The sequence below is a fragment of the Perca fluviatilis genome, chromosome 8 (assembly GCF_010015445.1).
Source record: "Perca fluviatilis chromosome 8, GENO_Pfluv_1.0, whole genome shotgun sequence".
Lineage (NCBI taxonomy): Eukaryota > Metazoa > Chordata > Actinopteri > Perciformes > Percidae > Perca > Perca fluviatilis.
In genome coordinates this window covers 5,847,265-5,863,049 of record NC_053119.1, presented here as the reverse complement: position 1 = coordinate 5,863,049, position 15,785 = coordinate 5,847,265, and the positions used below count along the sequence as shown (strand labels likewise).

The following is a 15,785-nucleotide window of genomic DNA, read 5'->3' as shown; positions in this document are numbered from 1 at the left end:
CAGTACGTACCTATACTCAGTGTTGTGCCTGAACGCGTTCATTGAACAATAGTTCATGAACTCGTTCATATTTTGGGCGAACGTGAACTGAACGTACTGTATTACTGCCTGATGAACGTTACCGTGAACTCGTTCATTCTGGTGTCTGTGAACGGCACGCTCTCTCAGTTTAACTTCGTCCAATAGGGCGCCAGATTTCTATAGAGCCTTCCAGGCCAAAACCACGGCTAAAACTCACCGTAAACAGGCCTTCATATGTAGTGGAAAAAACACCCAATCTGGCAACACCTAACCCATGGGTCATCAAAACAAAAAGCAGCGCGGAGGCTTCGTATGATCATTTAAACAAGGTTTATGATGAGGTCGGTGAGGATGGGAAGAATCTGACATTTCTGGGCAAACTTTGCCCGCCGGCTTTCAAAATGGATATGGAACGAGAATAGAGTGAATCTTAAAAGTGGCGTTTCTGTCCTTATTTTAAATGAAAGTCTGACTCGGGTACATTCACAAAAAGACCCTAAGTTGCATTTTGGCAAGAGTTACGCTTTAAAACACCATCAATCGAAATTGCGTCATAGTAAGAGTTTAGAATTCTTGAGTTATGGCCCTTAACATGTTTTGTTTGGTCCTTTGACCACAAAAATCAGTTCACCCTTCAGTTCAAGTGGACGTTTGTACCAATTGAAAGAAATTCTGAGATATCGCGTTCACGAGAATGAAACAGACGGACAGATGGATGGACAACACAAAAACATTATGCCTCCGGTCACGGCTATCGCCGGCGTGGAGGCATAACAACACGCTCAAACTGAGATTTCCTTACGTCCACGTAGTTTGCGTTGATGTAATCCCTCGTCTTCCCGTCTTTGTCGGGCTGCGGCGTGAGTCGCACCCGGCTGTGGTCATCTGAGTGTTGAAGAGAAAGAGTAAGACGTGATTAGATTTTTTTTTTTATTAGTTTTTTAGTATTGATCTGGGGTCATTTGGAATCTATAAGTCAACGATGAGTTATAGTTATAGCGCCACCTAATGGAAACAGGAAGTATGCCCTGATGAAAATCATTCGATTTGCCTGAAATTTCCAAGATGTTGTTTAAACATGTTATACAGCAACATGAAATATAAATAGTGTGTTCTCTAGCGCCACATAGTGGACAAAGGAAGTGGTGCACAATTTGAAATACCGGTATGTAATTTCCAACGCTATGCACTAAATGGAGGGAATTCATTTTAAATCTTGCGTCCAGTGCCTGGCGGTCATCGCTGCTTGCAGCTTTAATTTGAAATTGTTCTTATGGTCAACAAATCCCACGAAAAGACTAACACCAACAACGTGTTAGTCACTAAATACTTTCTGACTTCCTGTCTGTGGCTCCAAGCCCATTAGTTCCTACAGAGGACGTAAATTATAACACTTCCTGTCTGTGGCTCCAAGCCCATTGGTTCCTACTGAGGAAGTGAATTAAAAACACAAACATATAGTTACACATTGCGTAAATCACTGTAGTTTTTATTAAAAAAACAGGAGGAACTCATGCATTTGTTGGGGACTATTTCCAGCGGATTAATCCACATCTGGTGCTCTAGTGAGTATTTGAGGCAGCAGGACGCTGTGTGGACAGTGTGTGAGTTCATAATATAGGAACATGTCACCCAGTGAAACAAAGTGGCTCATTGATGTGATTTTAACAACAATGGAAATCTAATGCACAGAGGGAGAAGATTAATCAGGCTTTATTACAGACAGACAGACAGACAAAATACTTGTTGGTAGATCCATTCACTGTTAATCAGAAAATCTTCAGATTTATAATATAAATACACGAAACATCTTTCAGACCATTCATATTCTAGTTTTAAGAAATACGGTATAAGAGTGTGTTAATTTGTATTATGTGCTAAGCTAGGCTAAACAAATCCTGAAGCTATCTCTGCATGAGAGACGCAGAGTTTGGACAGATTTTTTGGACCATCTTTTTGACTTGGTAGTTTAAAAAATAACTGAGGAAGACACGAAGTTTGCTTGTGATGTCTGATGTTCAACACTTAAAATGTGCAAACGGCAGCAGGCCGTGCGGTTCTCAGCAACCCAAATTCAGTTAAAATGATTAAACCTAATCAGAACGGCAATCTGAAAGATGTGTGGCTTATGAGATAAAAAAAATACAAGATACACACAACAGAAATGTCAAGCTTTTGAAGTGTTATGTTCTGTAACATCACACAGTGAAGTGTACTCACAGGCCAGGATGTTGCTGTATCTGTTTTTTGTTGTGTTGTCAGGATGGTGGGAGCTGTCAGTCGTCATCCCCATGTCCACCGTGCACGTCTGAATCTCCTGAACACACAAAGAAGAGCTTTAAACCCTCAAAGACGAGAGGTGGGAGCTTAGCTACATACTTCGGTGAAGTTTAGAGGTAATGCTGTATTTGAGTACAGTTCGGACAGCTACTATTACTGGGTAATTTGCAGATTCAGAGTTTACATTCCACACAAGATGACATATTACTCTAATATTACATGTCTGTAGGGCTGGGTACATTTAAAAATGTGCAATACTGTTTTTAATATGACACCTGAGGTTCAGTACCGATACCAATATACATTTTCCCCCTATATTTAATTTTGAGGAATACAAACATGCTTTTTCAAGTGCTCAAAAGTTGAATGTTGTCCGAACACAAGCAGCTCTGTTTAGATAAAATACAGTCTGAAAATCAGGAATTATCTGATTGAAGAAAAAAAAACATTATAATAACTTTCAGCACTTGGCCGTTTTGGATACTTGGTGTTGAGGACACAACAAAACATCTACTGTGCTCAAGTGACAATTAGTTTTCCTACATGATCTAAAGTGGTGTGTGGAATTGTCGAATTGTGATTATGTCTTTTACTTAAAAATGACTACTTCCATGGATGTATTAAGAGAGTTGGATACAACACATTGATTTTGCCTTAGTGGCCAACTGCAACAAAAATTCCCCTGCAGCCCAGAAAGCATTTTCTTCATAGACCGTTGCAACCCGTACACAAATTTGAGAAACTCTGCCTTACTCTGCCTCTGATTGGCTTAACCTGGTATTCTTGCCTAAACCTAACAAACTTTGTGATTGGGTTTATAAAGGCGACATCTGTAAAACTGATAAGTTATTAATGTTTATATTATGATTTTTTTTTTTTACAACAAAAGTGTAATATTTGTGAACTTTCCCCCAGATATCAGAAAAAGCTATTTTTATGTTCATGATGTCATGTCAGTGTAAAGTTTATTGGACAAAGAAGTGAAGCCAGGGAGAGAGACTGGGGCTGCTACTCAAGTCTCGTATTTGATATCTCCTCGCTCCTCACTTGAACCAGCGAGAATGGAGGAGGGATCTCTGAGGAGCTACGAGTGAGGATGGAGGAAGGATCTCTGAGGAACTATGAGTAAGGATGGAGGAGGGATCTTTGAGGAGCTACGAGTGAGGATGGAGGAGGGATCTCTGAGGAACTATGAGTGAGGATGGAGGAGGGATCTCTCAGGAGCTACGAGTGAGGATGGATCTCTGAGGAGCTATGAGTGAGGATGGAGGAGGGATCTCTGAGGAACTATGAGTGAGGATGGAGGAGGGATCTCTCAGGAGCTACGAGTGAGGATGGATCTCTGATGAACTATGAGCGAGGATGGAGGAGGGATCTCTGAGGAGCTACGAGTGAGGATGGAGGAAGGATCTCTGAGGAACTATGAGTGAGGATGGAGGAGGGATCTCTGAGGAGCTATGAGTGAGGATGGAGGAGGGATCTCTGAGGAGCTACGAGTGAGGATGGAGGAAGGATCTCTGAGGAGCTATGAGCGAGGATGGAGTAGGGATCTCTGAGGAGCTACGAGTGATGATGGAGGAAGGATCTCTGAGGAACTACGAGTGAGGATGGAGGAGGGATCTCTGAGGAACTATGAGTGAGGATGGAGGAGGGATCTCTGAGGAGCTATGAGCGAGGATACACGAGAGCACCCTTCCTGGAAGTCGTGCAGCTGAAAGCGTTGCTAACACATTCACATGACACTTCACAGGTAAGGACGTCTCATCCCTCTAAAAACACATTTCCTCGTTTCCTCTATCCTCGTTTGATTTCCTCGCGAATCTCCCGGGCCTCCTCGGTGGGACAGACTAAGACGCGAGGAAGGTAGGGGATGCAATTTAACTAACTGAGACATAGCCTTGGTCATGTTTGTAAAGAATGGGCTTCATTTTGGAGTCCAGTATCCATTTCTTATAATACATCCATGACGTCTTCCACTGGTGTCAAACACAAACCATGCGTTTGTCCATCCACAGTTCCACATGAACAAAACACACCTCGCATTACGAGACGAGACAAAAACACAGCTACGAGTGCGGCAGCGTCGGTGATGAAGTGAATGAAGGCGTCAGGAGGAGAGCGTCTTACCTCGTAACTCTCCTTCAGTATCTAATGATGAGGGTGAGGAAGCAGCAGGCAGCCAGGACGTTTCCATGACAACACGGACCACAACCAAAGAGGTGCAAAAATACAAATTACAAGACGACACAGAAAACAACTAATCCATCTCACAGTGCAGCTCATGCTGCTGCAACACAAAGGGCAAACCAACACAAATGAAAACAAGGTTATTTAATTCAGTGTTCAAATTCATATAAAAAAAAGAAATGGAAAATTATTGTTTTTATTATGGGTTGTGCATAACACGCTGCATTCTGGGAATTTTAGGGGTTTGTACTGTATAGTCGGACAAATCAAGACATTTGATTGGGCACTGGGAAATTGTGATGGGAATTGGTCAACATTCTATAAACTGATCAATTATAATGTAATGCTTTGGTTTACAAAAAAACATACCTATTTATAATATAATAAATATATAATAATTCATGTAAAATAACATACTTATTTCACAGTTTTTCTAAGATTGTTTTCTAAATTAAGTTTGAATATTTTTGCATTATTTTCACTCTAATTTGATAAGGAAACACCACCATCATCATTAATATGAGGAAATACTTGTTGGTGATCTAGAGAAAGTGAAATAGTAGCCAAGGTTCCCCCAGGTTTCCAAAAGTTAAATTTAAGACTTTTTAAGGTCTTTTTAAATACCAAATAGAATTAAATTGAATACCAACTCCATGGCCATACTGGCAAAAGTTTGTAGGATATAATTTTAGGGTATAAAGGTAAGTACTTGAACTTTATACAACATTGTATTGTAGTTCTCAATACATGCTTTGTGACGAAACAATCAAGGAGTAACTTAATCTTATGAACGAGCAATACAAATGTTAGACCTTTGTCAATGAAATTTAAGACTTTCTAAAGAAATGTAAGACTTTTAAGGCCTTATTTTTCGAATATTATATTTAAGACATTTTAAGACCGCGCGTACCCTGAGTAGTGTCCCTCCGTCCCTCTCTAGCCTTGTTGTCTTTGTGTTGATTTTTTTCCTTCAGCGGCAGTTTCAGAACAAGAAGTGGAGCTTTGATTCATGATGTGACTGACGTTCTGCTGACAGTCGACAGGTAAAAGTGACACGCTGCTCACACGATGAACGGAGGCTCCACACAAAGAGACGAACCAGGGCTGCAACATTCACCCTCCCACTGATTATTAAGTCATCATGTGCACATCCTGTGCACTTTTAATGCCAGGGCCCAACCGTCAATCAAGTATTTTGTTTAAAAAAAGTGATTGAGCCCGGTTGTGACCAGCAGGCTCCATAGCGCCCCCCACCCAAAAACGCACACCAGGGTCGGGATAAAGTTCCTTTAATGTTCACAAAATTGAATTATTGCCATTCACAATAAACTGCTGATAAATTACGATCAGAGAATCCAAAATAGTCCCGTAATGTTGCAGCCCTGCGTCAAAGTGTATCCACTCACATCATCACAGCTCATCATGCAGGATGCAGATGACATGATGACAGTCTGACACACACACACACACACACAAACACATATACATACACACACACACACACACACACACACACACAAGGGTCAAGTTTAAGTGCACGGTCACACATCACGGATGTATAATATGAACTGGATACAGCGTTCATACCTATGAGAGTTACTAAGTGGCGCATGAAGCCTTCTTCTGCATAAAACTTCTGCATATAAAAGTACCTGGATGATCGGAATGCTTCGGCATTATGGATTATCCGCCTCCCGTCCATTTCCATTCTTTGCGAGTGAAGGGACGTATAAAACATTTAACCTGACTCCGCCAGATGGATTGCTTCGCATTTGCTCGGCATATCCATCTGGGAACTTTCTGCTGGAGAACTTTTGGGAAGGGGCGAAAATCCTGGTTAGCTGATTGGATAAACCATCTGTCTATCACCACCTATAGTTGGTGATAGACGGGCCAAATCAACCAATCAGATCAAACTCTTGCCGAAACCAGTCGGGAGAAGAGCAAAAACATCTTTTCCTCCGAGAAAAGCCTCCAGTGCCGTTTTTTGCTCTTCTTTCAATGAAGGAATACTAAAACTAAAACTTGCGCGATAGCTACGCTCATCTCATCCGTGGAAGCCGCCACGTTGTTTAGACTAACAGACGCTTCTCATTGCGTCACACCTAAACCCGCCTCAAAACCAACGCTGATTGGTCGGTCGTTTGGCGAACGGCTCCAAATTTTCTCTGTCTCAAGATGCCAGACTGATCTGCGAGTGGAAAACTGGAGCTCGTGAGATCAGGACGGTCTCACGAGGCTATAAAACATTTGCTTCCGGTGGCAAAACAAATTTGCATCTTCACATTGCATGGAGTTAAACTTTGAGCGGCGAAATCACAACCTCAGCCAATAGTTAAGCAGCGTGTTTGGTTGACTTCGGTTGAGTTGAGGTTGGCAGTTTTCCGAGTGAGCGAAGATGGAGGAGATGTTGATTTTTGCTGTGTTTAACCAGACAGTATTACCTCGATGCAGGCGATGGTCATTGTCGTATATGTGTGAGCGTGCCTTAAGACAGTAGAGATATATTTTTTTTAAATATTATGTGTTTTAGTTTCAGTTGGAAAACGGAAAAACTATCCGGTCTTTGTACCTCAAACTCTCGTTGGAAGCCGAGCGTGTCGTGAAGCTCGGCCACGTGTTTGACAAACTCCTTCACTGGAAAAGCTGTTTGTTCGTCTGGAAAATGAAGAAGATGAAGATATACTTTACGATCCAAAAGGGGAAATTCAATAAACAGGAAACAACACTGAACTACCCATAGGAGAGAAAGTGGTAGGCCAGATGTCTAAAGATGTGTGAATGTGTTTTACATTATCGAAATAAAAGAATAACTGTGCGTTCTTGAAGAAAATTGTAGACATTCTGGGAAAGTAACAACATATTTAGAACATAAGGATGTATTGAGAAATCAAAGACATTTTAGAAATTTAGTGATTATATTTTTTTTTTTGAAAAGGAAAATAGATTTTAGAAATCTTAACAATTTTGAAACTTTTAGGAAAGTGAGGACAATTTAAAAAAAATGGGATTTTCAAATGTGAAACTCAGACCTATTCACGAAATTAAGTCAGATTGTAAAGACTTTTGAGGCAATTTGTGATTTGGGGCTGAATAAATAAAACTTGCTGGACTATGTCTATGTTGTGGGTCCTCAAATGTGGTGTGTGTGTGTGTGTGTGTGTGTGTGTGTGTGTGTGTGTGTGTGTGTGTGTGTGTGTGTGTGTGTGTGTGTGTGTGTGTGTGTTACCAGATGTCAATGCAGCAGTGGACGGTGCAGCGATGACTTTGGGTGATGAGCTTTCGTCGATGTAGAAGTGAGCCGTCTGAAAACAAGTCCTACACACACACACACACACACACACACACACACACACACACACACACACACACACACACACACACACACACACACACACACAGTGACATCAGAATGTATTTTAATTTGAATATCAACCATGAAATGTTTGAGATTAAATAAAGTCACTTTTGTCCGAACGTATATGAAGAAATAAACGGTTCATTTCAAATGTTCTACTGTATATTTTAGGTTTGACAAAATTTAGGACAACATGTTTTACATAAATATGAGATGTTAACCTTAAGTACATACTGGAAGAAAAACAGAAGCATCTATAACAAAATCAATGAAAGTAATTCAAATCAAAGAAAAACATATTGTGTAAAAAAATCCTAAACTGAAAATACAAATGCTGAATATACTGTATATACGTATTCATATATCTGCATTGATGCCATGCTTCAGCCTGTACTGAATCTAAGCGGAGGATCAACTGAAAGGCAGAGGATGCTTTTGTTTTCATGTGACTCTGTGTTAGCCCAGATTTTGGAGAATACAAGTAATCTTCCGAAAAACACAGGAAAAAAAGATGTTCTGTTAATCCTTGACAAGTTTTTAAACGGATGAGATTGCCTCTGATGAACCTGCGTTGTCTCGGCCAGAAATGGGCATCAGGGATTATCACCAACACACACACACACACACACACACACACACACACACACACACACACACACACACACACACACACGCAGCAAAAGGGTTGAGCTCTGAGATTAAAGACGTGTTTTGGAAGAAACACAAACCGTTATTCTCTCGACGAGTCTGAAGAGTGTTCACTTCAACCCGTTCTCACTCCTAATTGCATCAAAAGTGACGCCAGTAGTCCCGACCAAGGGCGTTTAGATAAAGGAGACTTTTAGCGTCAATAACAACGCCAAAGGCACCTGACCAAGCGTCTGTATTTTACGAGATGGGAGTGAGAATCTGTCGTTTGTTTCCACTGAATGCTGGATTTCCATTTGTCAAGTTAGACCTGTTCAGCACTCTGAACTTCTTAAATGTGGCCATTCATTAGAATCTTTGAATGACTTGAATCTTACCTTAGAAACAAACACAATTTTTTTTTTTTAAATTAGCTAGGTCTGTCATATCTGTTGACCATATTCATGGTCTACAATACATGTCATATATTAAATATGTAGGTGTCACATATATACTATTCTAATATAATTACTATACAATACTAAACAAATCTGTTATTTTGGGATCCTAAAGTGGTTGTGAGTCCCTCAGGCTGTGGCAGGCAGATCCATATTTAGCTGTCAGTAGAGCTGCTGTCCCCTCTCCTAGGAGAACTACCAGCTTCTTTTCTGGTGTTAACTTTGGGAAGTTTTATTTTTTTGGCTATTTTTCCAAGGTGTAAATCTCTTAGTGAGTTTTTCCCAGTGGAGGAGGAAGAGTATCTCTGTCTGACCCAGTTGGCGGTCACTGAGCCTGTCTCTCTCTCTGACCTGTCTATCTGACCCAGCTGGTGGTCACTGAGCCTGTGTTTAGTCAGGATCCGTCTCTTCTTCGTATCTCTGACAGTGTGAAGATACTCTGTCAAATAACAATTTAGTCTACTTTGATTGCTTTCTCCAATGTTCTAAATATTGGTCTTTTGAATGATCACCATAAGAAGCTCATCCCTGTGTATCACCGGATGTCCAGTGACAGTGCAGCATGGAGGCACTCAGAATGCCAACGCATGCCTCAACTTGGTCATATGGGCCCAATGTCCAAAAACTGCAGCCATGAAGGCTATTTCTACATTCAATGAGGGCGCCTCTGCCATGCTGGCTGTGATGGAGATATTGTGGTTTCAGAGCACAGACTGTTAATGCAATGAAGGATGACGACATGGTTAGGATCTCAAAAGTCAATAGTGTCCATTCCACCAGTGCAAAGTGGAGCCTTAAAAGTGTAAACACAGCCAAAATAGTGAAAAGACATCAGCAGGAGATGGAGGAGGGCCCTACATATGGTACTGGCATGGATATGTAGACTGTAAACTGACTTGGGGGAACTAGGCTGTGTAATGGTTGTGTTGGGCCAGTTTGAAGTTTTTGATGTAATGGTCTTCAGTTGAAGGCCATGTTGATGTGTTGTTTTGGATGTTATGATTAGTGATGGATGAAGCAATAATGAGTTTTGGATGTTAAACAGTGTAATACATGGATATTACTTGGAGCTAAAGTTTATTTTGTCTGTAATTCATGGCTTTCAATAGAAATTAGTGGAATTTTGCCATAAAAATCTTTAAAGGCCGTTTTCTCAAAATGAGTTTTTTCTCACACTCGGCTGGACGATTTTTCGCTTCTGTAGCAGAAATATTTTCATAGGTAACTAATATAATTACACACGTTTTCCCAGTAACTAATGGATTACAGTTAGGCTTCCTTTATTTTGTAATTAAATTATGTAACGCCATTACATGTAAGTAGTTACTACCCAGCACTGTACAAGAGTACATACATACAGTTGATATTGCAGCGATATTGTAAGGTCGACAAATGGTGCTTTTCCAAAATATGCAATGAGATTTTAAATAAATAATCATCAATAATGTGGATATAACGACTAAGTGGGTAAAGGCAAAAAATAAAACAGCTAGAACAGTCTGGTAAGTTCAGAAAATCACATCACTTTTAAAACCAGGAAAAGACAACACTTTTTTACGATATCCAAAATGTAAGACGATATATCTAACCTCATATATGGATGTCGATATAATATCGATATATTACCCAGCCCTAGTTGGAATTGATGCGATGCCTTTAAACACTATTTAGCTACGTGCTGACTTGCTGTTCATCTCTCATCTTGTTGTGAACTTTCAAAAATCCCCTCAAACTACTTGACCTCAAATGCACAGCAGCAGTGTCCAAATGAGCACTGTGTTGTCAGGAGGGAGTAAACAAGGACACCACAGCAGCCAGATTAGCGCAGTTTGGCCTCCTGCTGCTCGCCCCTACAAGGCGCTGACACGTTTCCTTCTGTCCGACATAATCTCGCGGATGTCCTTTTCTATCCCCCGAGCCCTCTCTGGACGTGCTCGGCTGAGTGGACGCTCGCCGCAGCGCGGGCTGCCTGCAGCCAAGGTACATCCTTCACCGAGCATTAATCCCCCTGCTCCCCAGATTATTACCAGCTTAGCACTGCTCAATCTTGGAGATACAACAACAAGCAGAGCGCAAAAAAAAACAAGAACAATATGCCGAGTCTCCGGCGCGCCAGATGAGAAATGTACAAAATGTCACGGGAAGTGTTTACAGTGCATTTGACAGCGTGTCCTTGATCGGATTTCTGAAGTTGGTTATTTCACAGTCTGAGTGGGAAGCAGAGGGCATACTGCACAGCTGAAGATGTTTACAGCACGAGAAGAAAATATATTTTAGGTTTAGGTCTTGAATAGGCATACATAAAAAAAAAAATCCAGTTTTCCCAACCATTTATCCATTATCTGTAACCGCTTATCCTTTTCGGTAGGGTCTTAGAGGGAGCTGGAGTCGATCCTGGCTAACAGTTCTTATACGTCTCAATAAATTAAACAAAAAACAGCATCTCTCAAGGTCAGCCGAGAGGCATCCAAAACACTGTCAACGCTGTCAAAAGTGAGCGGCGGCAGCGGCTGAAAGGCTTCGTTCAGCCCACCAGCAGCCGCATCAACAGTCCAACGCAGGAGGTATTGTTTGTGAAGGGGCTGCTGGTGAAGACACACACAGACACACAGAGACACAGACACACAGAGACAGACACACAGACACAGAGACACAGACACACAGAGACAGAGACACACAGAGACACAGACACACAGAGACACAGACAGACACACAGAGAGACAGACACACAGAGACACAGACACACAGAGACACAGAGACAGACAGACACACAGACACACAGAGACACACAGACACAGAGACACAGACACACAGAGACAGACACACAGAGACACAGACACACAGAGACACAGAGACAGACACACAGAGACACAGACACACAGAGACACAGACACACAGAGACACAGACACACAGAGACACAGAGACACAGAGACAGACACACAGAGACACAGACACACAGAGACACAGAGACACAGAGACGCAGACACACAGAGACACAGAGACACAGAGACAGACACACAGAGACACAGAGACAGAGACGCAGACACACAGAGACACAGACACACAGAGACACAGACACACAGAGACACAGACACACAGAGACAGACACACAGAGACACAGAGACACAGACACACAGACACACAGACACGCAGACACACAGAGACAGACACACAGAGACACACAGACACACACACAGAGACACAGACACACAGAGACACAGAGACACACACACAGAGACACAGACACACAGAGACACAGAGACACAGAGACAGACACACAGAGACACAGAGACACAGAGACAGACACACAGAGACACAGACACACACATCTTTCAAGGAGATTCAGCTTTCCAGATAAATACATCAATGAGTCTTCTGGCTAAAGTCTCCCACTTCACTCTCCCTCCCACATATTATATGAGATATGATGGGGTTGAAGGGCAGGGAGAGTTAAAGGGGCCACGTGTGTGTGTGTGTGTGCCTGTGCGTGCGTGTGTGCTTTAAAAAATGCTGGATAGATTATTCACACCGTTCTGATTGGTCAGTAAAAGCTATGACATGTTCTAAAACAATTTGTATAGAGGCCAGTAAAACAATCTAAGTAGTAAAAAGTAGAATCAAGTAGTAATCGTTTTCTAAAGAAAAAAACGCTGAACCCTCATAATAGCCATGTTGCTCTGTGCCTGATGGATGTGTAAATGGAAAAAACTGTCCAGCTCTGGACTTCTTCTGGCCTCTAATGGCCAAAAACAATCAGGCTTTATTAGCAGTTCTGACCTCCAGTAGATGAAGATGCTGATGAGGACGATCAGGCCGAGGACGGTGAGGGTGGAGATGACGGCCAGAGGAACCACAGCCTTCCTCTCCCCGTCCCGGATCGAACCCACTCTGGACTCGTGGCTGCTGTTACTGGCATCTGGAGAGGAAGAACAGAAGAGGAGAGACATGAAAGCCGCTACAGGGGTGAGAGAAGAAGAGCGAGCCATCACCTGTATAGATTGGTGTAGATTGTGGAGAGGTTGATTTGTCTCCCTCAAAAAATATACAAGAACTCACTCCCCAAAAGAGGTCAAATAACCGTTCAGGGCGCTCACAACATGTCTACATCCTTCCTAACGATTTCAACCGTGAACCTTGCGGTGCACTTTCGCAAGGGCGTAACTTTGGGTTCAACATTGGGGGGGGCGGGGGGGGGGGATTTTAACGTCAAACACATCTGGTGAATCTTTCTGCAACAATTTGTGCCTTTGTTTGCATCAATTTATGTCAAGGAAATTATAATAGATTTTTTGGGGGGGGAGGGGGTTGCATTGGCCAGTTGTGATTATTGGGGGGTTGTAACCCCCCCACCACCCACCCCTGTAAATGACATCTAGGCACTTTCGTGTTGCCCTGTCACAAAGCACAGACCCGGTGTCTCTTTTCTTTTCAATAAAGAAAGAAAAAATAATAATAATTGTGTCTACATGAGCTACATTGGGGGGGGGGGGGTTAAAGAAAACAACAGAAGCGTGAAAATACCGATGTGATTTCTTATGATTTTGACATTTTGTCATGTCTTTTATGTAGATTTTAACTTATGGAGCTTATGGCTTTAACAAGGTTAACGAGATGTAAATGATTCCTGGTGTTTTGAATATGCAGGAAGTTCTGAACTATACAGGAGAATAATTCAATTAGATTCAATATCAATATAAACTTAGATCAAATTGAATTCACCAGAATGTAGGAGCAAGAATGCCGTCTAAACAATGAGACTAACAACCCATTACACCACCAATTGGAGCCGTAAATTGCCAGTTACAGCAAAAACAGTGTACATCTTAGTGGATAAAAAAAAAAACATTTGCACATAACTCAGCATAGACCAAAAAACCCTAAAAAAAATCAAGACAAAGCAAGCAACTACGCTCATGATTATGGTTTGCAACATTCTACTTCCAATGGGCCATTTATAGCATCAGGCCAGATTGCTAACGCATTACTGGTCCCTTCTTATGGGATTTTTTCTTCAAAATATCCCTACACGTCTTTAGTGGTGGCCCCACCCAACGACTTGGAACCAAAAACCAAAACATGTGAGAAGCAACAGGACGACCTAAGATGATGTTTTAAGTTTGTTAAGTTTTTATGTTTTCAAACGATGAGCTCATTTCTGCCTCCAGAGCAGCTTGGCCTCCTTGAACCGTTTGCAGAACTATAGTCTCGCTTTGCCAGACCATCCACACGCTGCAGAGCAGAGGAGGGTCTGGCGAGTCCACATAGCTTTCCGAGACGGGAGAAAAACATGCTCTGGTTTATTGCCATTTCATTAAACCAATCACAATCGTCTTGGGCGTCGCTAAGCTCTGCATGGAGAAGTTGTAAAATAGTCGTGCGAGAGAAAAACTCAGATTGGGAGATACCCCAACACACTGTAATATCCAATATCTACTTCAGAACGGTGTTTGGTGTTTTAAGCCCCCCAACGTCGTCTTCCATGCAGCGCTGCCTGGAAGGCACTAGGATTAGGAAAGGGTTAGGGTTAGGGTTAAGGTTAGGTGCCTTGAAGTCGACGTTGGGGGCTTAAAACCCCATCGAGCCTTCAGAACGCAACACGAACCGTGTTAACAGCCCAGCGGTCGAACAAGATGCACCACCGTCTTCACTAAACTAGTCAAATTTTTTCCAAACCTAACAAAACTCTTGAAAGAAACTCAGAAAGGATCACACACAAAGGATCATAATCCACCGGAGAGCAAGCGAGAACATATTCATCCAACAGCAGCAAAGTTGAGCTGGAGTCAATCAAGCGCCATTATTGTAACTTTGAATAAAAAAAAAAAGACAGTGGAACTTGACCTCGCTGAGCCGATGCTGCTGAATCCTCCCATTATCATCGGATACCCAGTAAGGAAAACACTAGTATGGATTAACCTTGACTGGAAGGCCGTTTGTCTGAATTTACCTCTTTCTGCACAAACTGACTCAGATCTGCCGTGAATGGCTGGGTCAGCCCTGTTGACTAATTCATAATGGGCCTGCTTTCTCCTCCGTGAACCCTCAGAGTACAACACATTCATTCATTCATTCAATTATCCATCTGACAGATTTCTCTCTGCCTCTCTAAAAACCCTGGACACGCTGATAAAGATGATAATGGGCAAAAGGAAAAGAAAAAGCCCAGACAGAAGATGGAAAAAGTTATTTGTTTTGGGGCAGAGACCGAAGAGACAAAGTGACACACAGAAGATCGGATGAGAATTTAACTTCCCACTCACAGTTCCAAATGAAAAGACTTAAAAGACAAACTAAATCGTGAAGATGGAGTTAGGTTTGTGTACATCTGGCTGTCAGAATGTCAGGGGCACACATATGGAAATACAATGGGAAGATTTTTAAATGACCATATCAGTGTTTTTGTGTTTCACACCAAAATAAAACTTAAAATCCTACCTTCCAGGCAGCCATTGGTTTGCCTTAAACATATAGCGCCCTCTGTACTTAGATCACTGGTTCAGATGAAGAGATTTTAAACTTGCTGATGGATTATTACTACAGCCTGGATATGCAGATTATTTTATTTTTATTTCATTTTCACAGTTTTCAGAGGGGATGCAGAATGAAACTCTGCGGAATTTAGTGGACTGTTCTTCTGCTTGGGGTGGAGACGTGTTAACGTTCTGAGTTTTATTTAAAATAAAATAAATGTGTTTAAAATCTGCGAAAGAATTCTGTGGACTTCTGCGTCCGCAGATTCCGCGTAGCCCTGCTTATTACACAGTGAACGGCTCACTAGCCTTATCCTCCATGAGTTTATCTTCGGTCTCTGTCATGTTGTAATAAAGCCACATGCACAGACACCATTCAAAAA

General features: G+C 41.9%; 1 protein-coding gene across 1 annotated transcript in view; it reads right to left on the bottom strand.

Moving 5' to 3' along the window:
* The window catches only part of ptprz1a (protein tyrosine phosphatase receptor type Z1a), a 136,336-nt gene that overhangs the window by 24,067 nt on the left and 96,484 nt on the right, over positions 1-15,785 (bottom strand). The window contains exons 15-20 of the mRNA XM_039808142.1: positions 12,710-12,848; positions 7,718-7,806; positions 7,061-7,146; positions 4,429-4,449; positions 2,242-2,338; positions 824-906 (exon numbers count right to left, since the gene is read on the bottom strand). Coding sequence (XP_039664076.1) covers positions 824-906; positions 2,242-2,338; positions 4,429-4,449; positions 7,061-7,146; positions 7,718-7,806; positions 12,710-12,848 — 515 coding nt within the window. The remainder of the gene's footprint in view (positions 1-823; positions 907-2,241; positions 2,339-4,428; positions 4,450-7,060; positions 7,147-7,717; positions 7,807-12,709; positions 12,849-15,785) is intronic.